Genomic DNA, 16,234 nt, shown 5'->3' on the forward strand with positions numbered 1-16,234 from the left:
ATAGTTAACATCAAGAAAACCCTGCAGAGAAAATAGTGTGCATCCCCCAAGCGTATGTGCCCCACAGCCGCGAGGCAACCCGTGCTGACTAGCAGGCCAACCTGCCCTGGTAGGCTTCTGGGGCTGGATGACAAGTTCTTCTCCCCAGCAAACTGTTCCAAAATGACCTGCCAGCCTATCACAGATGAGTGTAACAGATTATTTGAGTTTGAACTGTGGGTGTTTTTCAGGTCAGAAGCAGTCTTCTATTTCTTCCTTTGCATTTAAAACACACCTTGCTTTGTGTTTTGTTTTATACAGCATCAACTACCACAAGGTAAAGCCTGTTCACTCTTCTGTCTGGCAGACTGTCCTTCCATGGTGAAGCATTCCCAAAGTTTGGAGACTCACCTGCTGCTGGGTGTACTGAGTCTGACTGGGATGGAGTCAACCTTCTTCCCTGCAGCCCGTAGGGCGCTTGTGCTTTGGGTTTGTGAATAAAGCAGTAGATAACACACCGGTGGTGTTGCTAATTAGGGCCTGCACAGTGTCAAGGTCTCCTCCCTTGCTCATTCTACCCTCACAGCCAAGGGTGGGCAAGAAGCTGGGAGGGGACACAGGCGGGGCGGCTGACCCCAACTGACCCCAAGGATGTCCCAGACCATGCGGTGTCATGGTCAGCAACAAAAGCTCAGGGGAAAGGAGGAGGAAGGGGGTATGATTGTGGTAACACGTAGCCACCATGCACGCTGGGGCCCTGCTTTCCAGGAAGCAGCTAAATGTCTGCCTGTCAATGGGAAGTAGTGAATGAATTCCTTATTTTGCTTTGTTTTCACACACAGCTTTTGCTTTCCCTATTAAACTGATTTCAGCTCGATCCGGGAGTCTGCCAGCTGCAGTCGACCCAGCACACTAGGTCAGGAGAAATCTGAGCTAAATCAGGTGGGACTACATGGATCGGACTCAGTGGATCTTTTCTTCTTTTTAGGAAAACACAGTGGGTGTGCCTTTAGACAAACATTAGATCGAACATGTAACACAGACTGTAAACACTAGACCAAGGAGTCACTCAGAGAGAGCTCAGGGTTAGAGGTGAGACGGATTGACCATTCAAAACATTCAACTCCTCAGCACTGCACCATGTGGTCATTGGTTTTAATTGCTTTTATGTCCTTTAAATAACAAGTCTAAGAAGTGTCTTTAATTTGTCTTTATTCTTAGGTCAAACAATATCATCACTGAATTGAAGAACAAGGTTACTGGTTGAAATACAAGTGCGATGTGAGACAAATATGGAAGATAACACTTTGCAAATAAATTAATACAGAATAATTGTCTTTGCATAGTTCAGAAGTGAAAAGTAGGAGGCAGCAGTGCGCACGTGCTGTGAACTGACACATACCACCACAAAAACCCTAGTTCCTAGATGAACTCTTGCAGCTGCAAATAAAAAAAACCAAACCAAAAATACCCCAATCCTCAGAGAGCACTAACTATTAAAAAACAGGCAGAAAGGGAAATAATGAGCTTTTTTCTTTTTTTCTTTTTTTTTTTTTTTTTTTTTTTTTAACAGACCATGCTGCAGAAGGAGTGTTTTCTCTACAGATAAGAGATGCTTTTAGATTATCTGCCTTGGCATTCCATAGCCTGTCATACCCGACTGTGATGCTCCTTTGTTGCTGCCCATCTGAAGCCCTATTACGTTCTGTCCCTGACGAAGCTGCTCTTCTGAAAATCCTCTTCGATTCTGCTGTGCTTTCCTGTCCAGATACACACAAAAAAGCAACATACACACATACCATCACTCTGCGTACGCTCAGAGAATCATGAAAACAAGTCTGAAATTGGCTCATGTTAATAGGCATGACCCCTGTAATGCAGTATTTCATTTGCACTGTCCCATGGGCTGGACAATACTGGCTGGGCTAATTGCTTTTCCGCAGTTAGCAGTAATGCTCTAGTCAAACCTACAACACTTCAGACATCCATCCACTGTACCACTTATTCCAGAACCCCAAGGGACTTCCCCAACAGCTACGACAGGTAAAATATTTATGTAGACCTGTATATAACACACATGATATGGTTAATTTCTGTTAAGCCCTGTGGCTCTTAACAGCTGTAGTCCATGGGACCTGATCAATGAGACACTTACCTGTGCTGTAATACAAGTTGATACCCATCTAGAGTAACAGTACAAATTGGAATAATCTAGCTCAGTGGAGTAGATAAGAGCTGAATGTACCCAGAGAAACAATGGGACAGAGAAGAGACTTGCTCGTTTTCGCAGAGCGGATGACAGTTGCCTGCAGGACAGAACAATTGCTCTGCTGCCATTTACAGATCTCTCTCCTCCAAGCAACAGACTTTGCTCTTTGCACCTGTGTCTTAACTGTATGACAGTCCTTTATCATCTGTCAAAACATACTGATCACTTTTGTTCCATGCCCCTGGTCTCAAAAACCCTTTGGATCAATGAACCTTTGTTGGAGTTTAAAAGGAGCCTCTTTTCCCTGAAAATAGCACTGGGAGCCAAAGTGGCAGCTAAAAAGAAGCACAAAAGTGTGTACTCTTCTGCCTTGAGAGAAACCGTTCATCTTGGATTACTCTTTCATTTATACAAGGTGGGGAAAACAAGTCATTTACAAGGGAGAAGGATGAGTGTTGCTTTCAAATAAGCCGTATGAATCAGCAGAGCCCCAGACTGAGGGAGGCTTTCAATCAGCCAGACTCTGCTCCCACCCAGGTACGATCTTTCTCCCTGCTGTGTCTGTTTGTCCTGGGATCAGGTTACCCTGCAATATGGCATCGAGTTGCAGCTCCCCTTTTCTCTCCACCCCACCACTAGATGAGATTGCTAGATTAGGTGCCTGCTGTGATTGAAAACCACCAACATGATCCTCTCTGTGAGGGTCTGATCCTGAACTGTGCTGAGCACCCTGGCTCGAGTCCAAAAAAGCACTGAACCTCTTTGATAGGCTCAGGGTATTCAGGACACTGCGGGAGAAGAAACCATGTCAGCATGACAGCTCAGCAGAGCAGAAAGGAGAGAAAGATCCACAGGAAACCAGTACTGACCTGTCATTTTTTAGAATGGGTCTCCAGTGTTACTACATAGACTAGTAAAAGGGCTTACAGAAGCCCATCACAGACTCTCAGAGCCCACAGCTCTTGCCAGAAAGCATGCTGTTTTGGGGGGAGGTGCGCAGAACTGCGGGCCCCTCAGAGACCAACTTCCTCTCACTGATCCTTAATTTCTTTTCCAGAATACTTACACGGGCACCGAACTACAGCCAGGATCTCCACAAGAGGATGTTTTTAGAACTGCTCCTATTACCTACTGAACCTCAGGTTCACTGTGTCTGCCTTTATTTTAATTAAGATCCTCGTGACACATTCTATTATATTTTTTTCTCTTTCTTCCTAGAATTTTCAGCTGAGTTGTGGAGTAATTCCATAGAAAGCTGAAAAGTAACTCTGAACAGGAAAAAAAATGAGAACTGCAAAGAAGAAATAAGAAGACAGACTAAAGGGAAGCCTGGATATGCTAATAAAAGTTGATTACATATACAGTTTGGATCATAGAGTATTATTTTTACCGTCATAAGTACCGTATTTAGTATACGAAGGTCTTACAGATAAAAACATGTACTTACATTTTGCTTTCAGGTTGGTGGAAATGGCCTTAACTGAGACGGCAGAAAAAGAGGTGAGGACAAGTCTATTCCCCTCAGTGTCTCACACTATGTCAAGTTCTGTTTGGCCTGTCTGCCATCACCTGGCATCACCCTCACTGCACACTGAGCCCACCAGACCTGTTAGCTTTTTGTGCCAAGTTTGTACCAGTGCTTGTGGTTGCCAAACCACAAGATACCAAAACCAGCCATGGATCCATGAACCTTGCTAGGGCACGCAAGGAAGGAGGAATCAGGCCTGGTGGGACTGGGTATTTGAGGCACTGTCAAAGGAAATTTAAACAGCTTAGCTCAAGTGTGGGGGTATCTTAATCGCTGTAGATCCCTGCATGGATACTCTTACTCCATTTAATCTTGAATTCTTTCAATTTAACTGAAAGTGATTAAGAATCAGCCTGAAAGTCTGGACTCATGACTAACACTGGGTAGCCTGAGCAGCCTGGAGGGATAGGACAGCTACTCAGAAAACAGCTCCTGGTCTGCAATGTGTTATAACACCAGTTTTCCTTAAGGCAGTGGCTACAAAATGGTATTTCAGGGTCTGCAATAGATATGGATTGGCTGTCCAAGCAGTACAGGCAGGGACGGACAGCTAGGGGAGAAGGGAGGTGATCACATCTTCATTTATGCCAATGAAAACTGTTCCCACCCACATTTAAGACTCCAGATGAAAATTAATTTTTCCACGTAAGACTTTGTTTTAGTTACATAAAACAAATAAGCCTGTCTGGGTCATAGTGATTTCATGTCTGTTTTATATTAAAGCATGTAACTGGATTTGAACCCAATGTTAAACCCAATTATATTCCATAAATATAAATCTATTTGTGCACTGTATTAAATTAAACTAATTTCCTATAAATAATGCACAGGAGTTTGCATTTATTCACTTAAAATTCAAGTCTCCCCTTGCCTTAGTTAAACTAGCTCAAGGTTTAAGACAAACCAAGTGAAGTTTGCTTTACTTTTGCTGAGCCTCACCTAGACATCAGAAAATTCAAGGAAACCAAAGACAAGCAGCCAACAATCTTTTTACTAACATGCCTCAGACATTTCGGTGTAAGAAATACTCCTGAATGGCAGAATCTCACGTCAATAATATGCCTGTGGGGCAGGAGGGCTAACTATGGGAGGATTTCCTTTTCTTCCTGTCCCTGCTTCTCAGTCTCCCTAGCCAAAACAAATGGAGTTTTAGAGCAAATAAACAGCTTTGCCAAGACAGAGAATTTTTCACAGATAAGTGGTACTCTCAAGAAAAAAGATAACTAGGAAATTAAATCATTTCTGGTTTGATGAAAAATGGAAAGAGGCTTCATACCTTCTCTTTTCTCAGTAAAGGGGTCACTATATGGGGGTTTGCAGACATCAGTGACAGTCCTGCCTTCATTAGTCTTTCTGTCTGTAATCTGATGTGATATAAAAGTACACTTTTCCTTCCAGTTACTCTTAGGACACACACATCTGCATGGCTGCTGCCATTTTTGTTCCCTTTTCTTTATAAATAGTATAGAGGATTAGCTGAAGCTGCTAAAGAGATAAACGTCATTAAAACTGGTGGCTGCATTTCCTAAGTATTGTTGCTCTCCTTCAAGGGAATAAGAGTCAGGGATGACGTCAGTGGACAAGAAAACTGTGTCTCTTCTTCAGTGATCAATGTGGGCCCCTCACGCAGCAAGAGGGATATGCTATGAAGGTGCCTGGAGCAGGATGTGACGTTCCTCCCTGCGTGCACTACCAAAAGCCAGCCATCAGTGGGGTTCCCACACAGGCACACACATGTCCCAACACCAACACAGCCTATAGCAGACTTGGTCAAAAGGGATACCTCCAGGAGGAAACCAGAGCTGGAGCCGTGGGCAAGGTGCTCCTTGGTCCTGGCACCAGTTGTGCCGTCCCAGCGCCGGGGCAGGAGGGACACATAAGGTGGCATGACCGGGCTACATGAGAAAAGGCTGCGCTACACAGCTCCCATAGAGCTCCTCCCCAGCAGCCCTCATTCAACTGTTATGCCAACAAGATATGGTAAGATGTGGGCCTAGGAGTGATGCTGATGAAGTCGGCAACCAGTGAACAGTAGAAAATGTTGCTGCCTGGTTGGGTCTTTGCTTCCCACCTCTAGACACTGGAGAGAAAATATCTCCATTACAAGGAAACTTTGGAAAGATTCTTCCCTTCCAGCTTCCAAGGGAAGACAGCTCTGAGCAGCTGTGCTTTGGAATTTACCTGTGAAACCAAGATGGATCCCCTTTGTAGCAGCCGTCATCCTTGGTGACTGCCAAACTGCCTAGAGCCATTAAGGTTCTCTGCACTGCTGCCATGTCCTTCCCTAGAAAGCCAGACAGTGAAATTAATATAAGAAATACTTGCACAACAAACAGCTTAGCACACTCATAAACAATCTTATCCAATGCATTAATTAACTCCCTCAGCTCCTCTGAAAAAGTGCATTAATAGCATTATAAATGCCATTTTAATGTTGCTGAAATGGAGGTATTGATATGCAAGAGCTTATTAAAAGTCATCAAAGGGACAGTGTTAAGGTGAAACTTAACAATTTAGACACTTCCAGGTTTCCACGCCTCTGGCTGTTTTAATGCTTTCCCTGACACTATTTTAAGTCCTTCTAGATAATCCTTTTGGCAAAATTTTCTCCTAAAAAGAGATCACTTCGGTATACAAAGAACAGCAGTATACTCAGTAAAACATGGCTGAAGGAGAACAGTGTGTTAACTAACAGTGCTGTGTCTCAGTTTCTCCACTGGTAAGCTGGTAAGACTGATCCCACCATTTAACCCCTGGCAATTCCAGACAGTGCCTGTGCTATCAGAGCTCACAGCAGACCTGGAGAGCTCCTGTGCAGATAACTCCTATTAGTCCTTCCCAATTTAACCATTCGAATCACCTCCAGATCCTTCCTACTGGCTCCCTTTCTCAGGCTGCCAAAAGTCATAGAATCATAGAATGGTTTGGGTTAGAGGGGACCTTAAAGACCACCTAGTCCCACCCCCCCTGCCACGGGCAGGGACACCTTCCCCCAGCCCAGGTTGCTCCCAGCCCCGTCCAGCCTGGCCTGGAACCCTTCCAGGGAGGGGGCAGCCACAGCTGCTCTGGGCACCCTGTGCCAGTGCCTCCTGCCATCCAGTCCACTATTTTTCCACTTCCTCCCCGTGTTACCTCACTTCATTCCTCATTTCAAAAAGTCGGGGCTCATCTCATCTCATCTTCAGCCAAGTAAAAGTTACCTATCTGGTCATCACCAGTTCTTTAGGTTCCCTCCATAAAAAACAGCAAAAGAAAAACTTCTCTGGGGATAATTTATTCCATATGAATTGAAAAGGGTGAAATTGCCTATCACTTGCTTAAAGGTACACCTTCCACCTAGCTGAAAATTCACCAGGTTTCCAAGAGGGCACCTCACACCTTTGAAATATAAGGCTCATTTTCATAAAGTTCGTAAGGTTTGCATTTAAAAAATGGTATCACCTCCTCCTGTCTCTCCTTCCAAAATGAGGATAATAAATAAATTTTCCTTTTTGGTCAACATCTTTTGCTGGTTCCTCTAGTGAATTTAAAAACAAAACAAAACAAAACAAAACAAAACAAAACAAAACAAAACAAAACAAAACAAAACAAAACAAAACAAAACAAACAAACCCCAAAACAAACCACAAAACAAACCCCCCCCAAAAAACCCAAACAAACCAGGCAGGGCAGGGAGTCAGACAGATTCTAGCTCATTACCCATTCCAGACATTTTAACTTCTGTAAAATGTTCTAGCAAAAATGAATTGCAGCACATATTTCCAATTGTGAGGTGGTAAGTTGTTTGAAATCTGTCTTTTGCCTCTCCCTTCTTCCGAAATCCTTCTATAAGTGTTTCTATGACTCTCCTCCCTTTCCTTCTGTTCCAGTTCTTCCTCTTTCCTAAAATAATTTATCTAGTCAACAGATCTGATTTTGACTATAAGTTATTATCTTATATATATGGAAATAAGTCATCCATGAAAACATGAGATATTAGAGACATGATGATGACAACAGATTTCAGAAATACCTCCGGTGGACCGATATTAATGAAAATCACTGTGGACCAGCTGGAAAGTAGAGGGAAGTGAGGGTTGCACATTCTGTGTTTACGCTGTGCATCACCCTGATTACAGGCAGATGGAGTTTGGGGCTTTGGTTCATACAAACCGAAATACGTAACACACTGGCTAAGGTGAGGAAGACACCCTAAAGCTGAAAACATCCAGCAGCTTCCCGCTGTGGCTGTCATACAGCTTATTAAAGTTTATAGCAGTCCTATCTGCAGGGGACCATTTGCTCAGAAAAGAAATTTTCAGCCACCCAGAATCCTCGTTTTACTGTATTTGTTAATGCAAGCTGCATCAGAGAGGGTCCTTGCTTAAGAGGGCGGCTGCAGAGCCGACATCCCACACGCGCACGTACACAGGCGCACGCGGAAGGGCGCGAGGCAGAAGCACTCGGAGCTCCCCGGAGCAGCAGATGCACCATATGCTGTAACAGATGCCACATACAACGTCCTCGGGATGCCTCCCATATAGCAAGGAGTGAGGTGACCGACTGGGATGAAGAGGGATGTGAAGAAGGATTTGAAAGTGAATGAGCTGGATAATGGTGGCAAGCACAGGGGAAAAAAAAAAAAAAAAAAAAAAAAAAAAAAAAAAAAAAGAAACAAAAGACGGGCAGCAAAATGTGATGACTGGCCTCGCGGAGCCATCTGGCAGCCCCCCCACGCTCTGCACTCAGCTCTGCTATATTTGTCAGTGGCGAGTGGGAGACGTTGCAGGGGAAAAACAGACTGAGTGGGAGCAGAGTGCCACGTGACAAAACAAAGCCACGGCCACGGCCCCGCTTCGCAGAGCCTCCTTGCTGCACATGAGGGGTGCTGCGGGTGAGGGAAGACCCCAAACCTGTGTGGTCTGGTGACATTTGTCCTCTTCCAGCAAAGGATACGAGGGGCTCGGTGCTCAGCATAAAAAGGGCTGGGAAAAATTTTGAATTTCCACCGAGAAAGTCACCTAGCACTGCAGCCACCTCACAGGAGGGAAAATGCGCATTCTCTGAAGCCCGGCTTGACCCTGGCATTGCAGAAAATTGCGGTCAGTGCCTTCCCTCTGCTCCCGTACTTGCTCGCTGGCAGCCACGTGGGCTGCCTGCCCGGCCCCCAGCCTCAGCCTCCCGAGTCACGCTGCAGGGACCCACGCCAACGGCATCCCTCCCGCATCTTCAGTGTCCTCTGCAGCGTGCCCCAAACAGCACAGCCTCGTAGGGGATCTTGGCACTGCCTCTACAAGGAGGAAGGGGCCTCCGGTCGCTTCTTATGGGAAGCCTTTCTCTTTGGGGGGAACCTGGCTGGAAGGTCTCCAGGTCCAGAAAGGGGAAAGTTCAAACCCAAAGATGAAGAACTGCCCTGCACAGTATTCCTGAAATGCTTTTTTGTAAAGGCTGAACAAGTACTCAGAGGTACAACTGCCTCTTGCCTGCCTGGAAATATACCGGGGAGGTGTCTGTGAAAACCAGTGAACATAGTATCTTGGGCATGGATTAGGAAAAACTGCTCAATACAGTAGCACATTTAGGTAAGAAAAGACCAAAAGAGAGGTGATACTTCTCCCGGACCAAGAAGTTGCAGAAATGAAGAAATATGCACCAGATGGGCTGAGTGAGTTTGAAACAGCCAACAGCAGATTGCATCCTAAAACATTTCCATTAGTCATTACGAAGAATTTCAAAGCAAAAGCTCTCAGAAAACAATTAGTGCCATAGAAAAGCTGTTTTTCAGTCACACGTACTTTTCTTTCTCTATAAACATACATGGACATCTCCTCTCTTTCTAAAGAGGTTATGGCCTGAACTGTAGGAGTGCTGTAATTATGAAATAGTTAAAAAGAGACTGCCCTTCCTCTCCAGCTAATGCATCCAGGCTCAGACGACTCAGCCCTGAAGCAGCACAGATGCTAGAGGTCAGAGTTATGGTTAGACACAAAAAAGCTTGCAATGACTCACTGCTGGAGAGACATAATGTTTCATCTCAGCACTGAAATGAGCAGCAGGAAGGATGAAAAGGGAGCTGGAAAGTGAGAAAACACTGATTGATTAGTTTTGGGAAGTCCTAAAATAACAGTGGAGAAAAGTCTTGTATGTCTCCTTCCTGGGTTGCAAGATGTATTTTGATTTCCTGTCTTCTGGGAGTTACCAGCTTTTTTCCTTACATCTGTTGAGAAAAGGTGATGAGTGCAAGGAAGAGAAATGAGGGGATAGCCACCAACACTAGGAGCATTTTGTCTTCAAAGCAAGTCCTTTTTGTCATAAGGATCAATGTACCATACTTTCATTTGCATGGTGTGAAGCCATTATGAGATGCAAAAGACTGCAAAGAACAGCATCTGAAATGACCTATTATCATCCCGTCCAAGATAGATGGAGCTTCTCTTTCAACAGCCTGCTAGGCTGAGGCGGGGGGAGGGTGTTACTCCAGGCAAGTGAAAATCCCTTCGTTTAAGACATTCAAAGGTAATTTGGATGAACACTGGACACTGAACTGGAAGAAACAATACTGCCCTTGTGCCCAAAGTTAGGATTTCTCAAGCAAATCTTGAAAACATTACAGATTCCAGTAACTCCTGCTGTCAGTATATCCTTCCCTTCCAACCCATCCACAAAGAGCTCCCTAGTCTTTCATTCCTTGAGCTGTCCTTCAGAGCAGCGATCCCTTCCACACATCCCGACAGCCTGTGAAGAGAGACCCCACTTTTTTTGTTCCATGTGTGTTCCTACACAAACTATGCTGACCAGCTTTCTCAACGGATTGTTTTCCTCTTTCCACTGTTTCATTCTCATGGCAGATTTCTGACCCTTTCACACCTGCCTTTCACTACCCTGCAGCTGCCCTTGCTCTGAGCCCTCAACACAAAGTGTTTTGCATCACCTTATCTGGAGAGATGCAGGATATAAAGAGTATTTGGCTAAAGCACCGGGAAGGGATGCATCATTGCAGAAGTGGGCAAAACCAGCCACAGGAATGCAGAAATGACTCAGCTCTTCAGGAACTAGATCACGCAGTTTCCATTTCGGGCATGGGATGGAGATAGTCTTCACCTGGGTTACTGCAAAACCCCAGGGGCACTCTGAGGGTTTTTTTTTTTTTGCTGTTGCCATAGTGACCTTTCTCAAAAGACTGTATCCTTAGAGAGAGATGTTCAGCTAACATGGTGTTGTTAGCAGTGAGTTTTGCTTCTTGCTAGTCATAAATGAGCCCTCATAAGCTTCACAGAGGCATATATGCTCCTGGGAATGCATTTTATAGCTCTAATTTAAGCTTTGCTTATAATTTGAAAACTGCAATAAAATCTTGTCACCAGAAAATACGGGGTTTCCATATTTGCTATTAGAAGCTATTTACTTGGAAATAATTAGCACAGAGAACATTTGTTTTATTATGTCTGTGGATTTCTATCAGAATGATGGGCTTTTGGATAACGCATGAGCTTGGAAAGGCTCCGTTATGCCCCCAGGGTAATATAAATCCCTCAGAGGAGATAATGCAGCACCGGAAGAACATGGTAATGAGGTAAGGCAAACAGAAACAAAAGATAATTACATTAGAGAATATGCCTTAGACAAAATGCACAATTACAACACATCAAAGCAAAGTAAAATGAAGACTGCAAGCTGACTTCTAGTTTATTATTTTTACCTTCCCATAAATCCACTGTCTGGAAAATATCTGTTGTTCTTACTCCGTAGATTTCAGCAGCTTTTAAGAACTGAGAAATTTGTTCCATCTGCTTGAAAGCCATCTTTGATTCAGAGATCTTTGCAATGGGCTCGTTTCCCTTTGGATGTAAACTGTTAATTAACTTGCATAACAGCTGAGAGATAAATGCAGAAACAAAATTAGAAAGCAGTCACCAAACTAGAAGGCAATTTCTGCACATGAAATGATGCTGCAAAATGCTTTTGACCTGGCCACTTTCTGTCAGGGACATAATTGCTTCAATTAAAAGCAAAGAAGTGAATCAACAATAATCAAAGTATATTAGAAATGCATTAAAGTTTTCATTAACTGATGGCAATAGCCTCACCATATAAACCCTAATCTGGTAGAAACAACAAAGCAATCACTTGTCAAGATTATATAACAACTGACAGAGAAGAAACCACATGCCTGAGCCAAAAAAAAATAAGCAATGTCAATTGAAATATTGTTAAAGTCACTTTGGCAGAGATTCATGATTAGCATATTCTTAAAGCCCACTGCAAACGGAAGCATCTGCCTGTTGTTCAGTAAATCAATGGAATACAATGTTTTAGCTACAGAATTATTCCCGAGAAGAAAACAGTTATGACATAATCCAATCCTTCAGACCTTCTTTATCTCTTCACCTGTCCCTGTCAACACCGATCATTTCTTAAAGGGAAAAGTATACATCTTATTTTAAAAAAGATCTCATTTAACTGTATATGAAAAGGTGCTGAAGGAATGAGTCATACTCATATATAACATGCATGACTCATAAGAATCATAAGTACTGAACTAATCCCAGTGCACTAGTAGAATAATTATCTTCCAAGGTTAAGACTCCTGGTCAAAAGGAAATAAATCAGGAACTACAATACATTTTTGCACTGGCCATGAGCTCTGACCAATTTAGCTAGATGAAGACAAAAAATACGGACATACGTTAGTATATAATTAGTCAAAACACTTACAGTTCCATCCATCAACCAGGTCTGAAAATGTTGCCTTCCAGGAGGAGGGTGCTCTATCTGTTCCCCACACTGTACAATAATCCAGTTCACCAGCCTAGACTCTAATTCCGGGTCATATTTCTGTTCAATCTTTTCCTGAACTTCTCGGCTTAAGCCATAGCTTGGTCCTCTGTTAGCCATCGCTGGAACCAAAGCAGAATTTCCTTAGTGGGTAGAGTCTTGAGCTGCAGCTTTGAAGTATGCACCGGAAAATTAAAGAATAAAAGAGTGAGCAGCCTGCCCTATACGTTAGACAGTTGAACAGATGTTCATCAACACTGAAAGTAACTGTATGGCACCGGTTATAGCTGTTCTGCAGAACAGGGGAGGGATTAACAAGGGAATATCCTTTTCCAAAAGCACAAATCATCTACATCATTTTTATTTAAAAAGAAGGAAAAAACAGCAGTCCCCCCTGCCCAACCACAAAAACAGAATAAAAGCAAGATTTAAAACAGAATAGGTTTTAAATAGAGGCTTCTGCTATGTTTACAGAGAACACAATAGAGTTCTCAGATCAATGCTAAAGCTGCCTGCAAATCGAAAAGCACTTTAAAATTGCCTACCTAATACTTGCTAATAAGAAGGCGGCTGTACATGGGAGCTCAAGCAACCCAATTAAAGGTGCAGTCAGGGTCTTCCTCAGCAGAGGTGCAGGGATGGATATCCAGAGATCAGCAAACTGAAAACCGTTGAATTTAAGAGAAGAAGGCTGCCACAATGCCCTGCTGCTGCCGCAGCATCGTGGTCTGAAGAGCAGTGTATTGATTTGATTTTCCTCACATATGAGGAGGGTCAAAGCAGGGGCGTTGCTAAGAGCCATTAAAGAGGCCTGCCTACTCAGTCACAGCCTGGGGATCCTGTTTATCTCGCCCATCTGCAGCCTGCTTTCGTGCACGTTTCCTCAGCCTCGCACTGTTCACCCCACAGGCTCCGTTTTACTCCACCTAGTCTGCATCAACCCAAACTGCACCAAGCATCCCGGTGCCAGGTAGTTAGAAACACAGAGGGGCTTCATCAGACTTCACTCTGTTAAACGAAGGTAACAGAAATTACTACACATCTTGTTTATTTTTAATCATAAAGGAGAAGCAAACCCCTTTTCTCCATTCTGCATCACAAAGCTAACAGGCTTACAGTGTGAAAAATAATTTCTTCTCTTCCTTGTTCAAGTGCTGATAAAAAGTTTCAACAAGGGGACAACAGGATGAAAAGGTAAGGAAGAGAAGGCTGGCAGCAGAATATTATTATCACCCTACCATTAGTATCTATTAGACTATCAAATAGGGTAACAGTGACCAAAGAAAACTGCTTGGACCACTAAAATCAAGGGGAAACCACTGAAAACTAGCAAATCTACTACAAAACACAAGGATCATATTTTCTGCTGGTATGAGTCAGCACACCTCCAGTGACAGCAAGGGAGCTGTGCCCATGTACAGTAGTTTAAATTTTGATTATACCACTGCAGAGGTGGGAGGGGAGAGAAAGATTGTTAACACAGACTTTTCTTACGGTCTCATTTGTACAGATCCATCTTTTATTAAATAAAATAATTCTGCTCCTTTCTGAGTTGCACCTGACTTTGTAAAATGTCTTTCATCCATGCTTTATTATCTACCCTGCTACGAAATAGTGACTTTTTGACAAATAATTCATATTCAATTTGATATGAAAGGAAGTTGATAAACCTGAGGCGGATACACAATCAGCTTTGCCAACAAATGTCCTCCTCCTGAATTTAAAAAGAAAAAAAAAGGGAAAGAAACACAGCTCCTTGTATATCTGTCTCATAATGGCCTCTTCATCCATTACTTTCCCATTTTAAGACCAAGAATTCTCAGATTTATGCTGCTTCTGATGCTGCTGGGCTTGAGATGAAAAATTTAATAGATGACCCGATTCATTGTTGTCCTCCACAGGCATTACATTTAGTGCATTCTCTTCTCAGCACTGGTAGTCTTAAAACTCTATGAAGTACGTGATTACATAACTCAGATCACGCTACGTGACAGGGCCACCACTTGAGCACTTTCCATCCCAGCGAACACGCTGTTGAAAGCACAGCAAATGTGCAAGAACCAAGACTGCAAAGCAAGCCTGGAGATCAGAGGAGGAGTAAACTGCAGCCACAACAGTAAAAGGCAGAACGTGAATTTGACACCCTTTCCATTCAAGCAACAGCTAGTGGCCGGGCCTTACACCTTTTGGCTAGTTCCACACGGAACAAGAAGCTGTATTTTGCACTTCCAGAGCTTTTTTGCGTTCTTCTGTTTAGAAGGGAGCTACCCACATTGCTTGGCTGTTTATGGTCACACCAGGGTGTTCAGCGCTCACTAGCAATGAGATTTCCTGAAAGCCACCTATCTTTGCATCAGCCTCTGACCCCATTTCCTAACCTGGCGGCACGGATGGGTAATTTAACTCTCCTAAGCTGCAGAGCAGAGGTCTCCCCCTTCACAGATGTTGGCTATTCAACCTCTTCTCGAGGGACCGTTCCGCACTGTGAAAGCTGAAAAGCAGGCTTGTCCATCAGTATCAATTTTTAATAAGGCTTTGAAACCCATGAACGCTGAAGAGGATTGGAAAGATGCCAGCCCCCTACCAATATTTCCAAAGTACGAGTAATCAAATCATAAGCCTGCTACTGTGCCATCAAGCCTGGAAAAAAACAATGGAATGAATTTCTTTTAGAAAGCGATAGTGCTGATGCAACTTATTAAAAGCGCTGTAATACATTAGAGCTGGCTAGGGCACAACATGTTGATTAGGGCACTGATTCCAAACCAACATGACACATTCAAGAGATTAAAGCTGGCTAACCAGTAGGACCTGCAATATGACTGTAATTGAAAAATCATTAACGATCGTGTATATTTTCATTCAGTTTGTACAAGGATGTGTTTCCAGGACTGAACTATTTACTATGCTATTAGCAGTCACAAAAAAAAAGCCCATATTCCTAGGAAGATCCCAGCTCATGTATGCCATGATGAGTAAACAACAAAGATAAAGAAGACTCCTTGAAAGCAGTCTACCTGGAAGCAGGCAAAACTGTGTCTCATTGCAGCCAAAATCTAGCCATTGTCACAAAAGTGTTTTTTGGAACACAGCACTCTGTCCCATGAAACAGCAGATGTAAAAAAAGAAAAAAATGCAGAAGGTGATGGAAATTAAGGTGGGTGACACTGTGATGACAGGGCTTGGCTGAATAAAATGTGGGAGGTGCAACACCAATAGGAATATCATATCCAGTTCTGACGATCACTCTCCAGAAAAAGCAGCAAAAGAATGAAGTGAATTCCAATAGTCACTCCAGTAAGCAATCACCTCAGAAAGATTATCTGTTTAGCTCACCAAAAACAGAAGTTAGAAATGGCAAGCACACGGGGCTACAAAGCCAAGAACTGAAGGAGCTCGAGTTCTTCTGATGGACGAAGGCACATTAAAGGCTGATGGCTAGAAACACGATATAGAAGGGGCAGGTTTTCAGCAGCAAAGGTACTACCATTAGAACACTTCACCTACTGCTTCTTACGGATTTTGTCCTTTTCATCTTTCTTGGTAATGTAAGATTGGAACTAACGACTAAAAATACAACTCCAGTAAATAGAGATGAAGCTTGAAGAGGGATTTAATGCCTGTAAGGGCCATGGCTCGTCTTATGCTTTCAGATGATAATATTACCCTATAAATTTTAAAACTTTGTAAATCTATAAACAAATGCTGCCAACAACAAGAAAATAGACATTAATTAGCTCACTACACACATTTAGTTCCAGGGT

At 43.2% G+C, this 16,234-nt stretch overlaps 1 protein-coding gene across 3 annotated transcripts; it reads right to left on the bottom strand.

Annotated features, from left to right (window-relative positions):
* Positions 1-1,174: 1,174 nt before the first annotated feature.
* Positions 1,175-13,492, bottom strand: TAGLN3 (transgelin 3). 3 transcript variants are annotated; one of them, XM_042788316.1, is made up of 5 exons: positions 13,016-13,492; positions 12,411-12,640; positions 11,395-11,533; positions 5,898-6,000; positions 1,175-1,739 (listed from the first exon to the last, which is right to left on the bottom strand). In XM_042788316.1, the coding sequence occupies exons 2-5, from the start codon at positions 12,588-12,590 to the stop codon at positions 1,598-1,600; spliced, it is 564 nt and encodes a 187-aa protein (XP_042644250.1). In that variant the 5' UTR covers positions 12,591-12,640; positions 13,016-13,492; the 3' UTR covers positions 1,175-1,597. The 3 variants fall into 3 exon arrangements, with proteins under 3 accessions (XP_042644250.1, XP_042644249.1, XP_042644248.1); XM_042788315.1 differs by having other exon boundaries at positions 11,395-11,569; positions 12,411-12,592; positions 13,016-13,483; XM_042788314.1 differs by having other exon boundaries at positions 11,395-11,569; positions 13,016-13,482.
* Between the last annotated feature and the right edge of the window lie 2,742 nt (positions 13,493-16,234).

The sequence above is a fragment of the Tyto alba genome, unplaced genomic scaffold, assembly GCF_018691265.1.
Source record: "Tyto alba isolate M040663 unplaced genomic scaffold, T.alba_DEE_v4.0 Super-Scaffold_14, whole genome shotgun sequence".
Taxonomy (NCBI): domain Eukaryota; kingdom Metazoa; phylum Chordata; class Aves; order Strigiformes; family Tytonidae; genus Tyto; species Tyto alba.

What these genes read in the sequence shown, in the direction of transcription:
- TAGLN3 (XM_042788315.1), bottom strand. Translation starts at nt 12,590, where the DNA reads ATGGCTAACAGAGGACCAAGCTATGGCTTAAGCCGAGAAGTTCAGGAA. An exon ending in CCTGGTTGATGGATGGAACT is followed by an intron (nt 11,570 to 12,410) that starts GTAAGTGTTTTG and finishes TTTATCTCTCAG; the next exon opens with CTGTTATGCAAGTTAATTAA. An exon ending in GACAGTGGATTTATGGGAAG is followed by an intron (nt 6,001 to 11,394) that starts GTAAAAATAATA and finishes CTGGCTTTCTAG; the next exon opens with GGAAGGACATGGCAGCAGTG.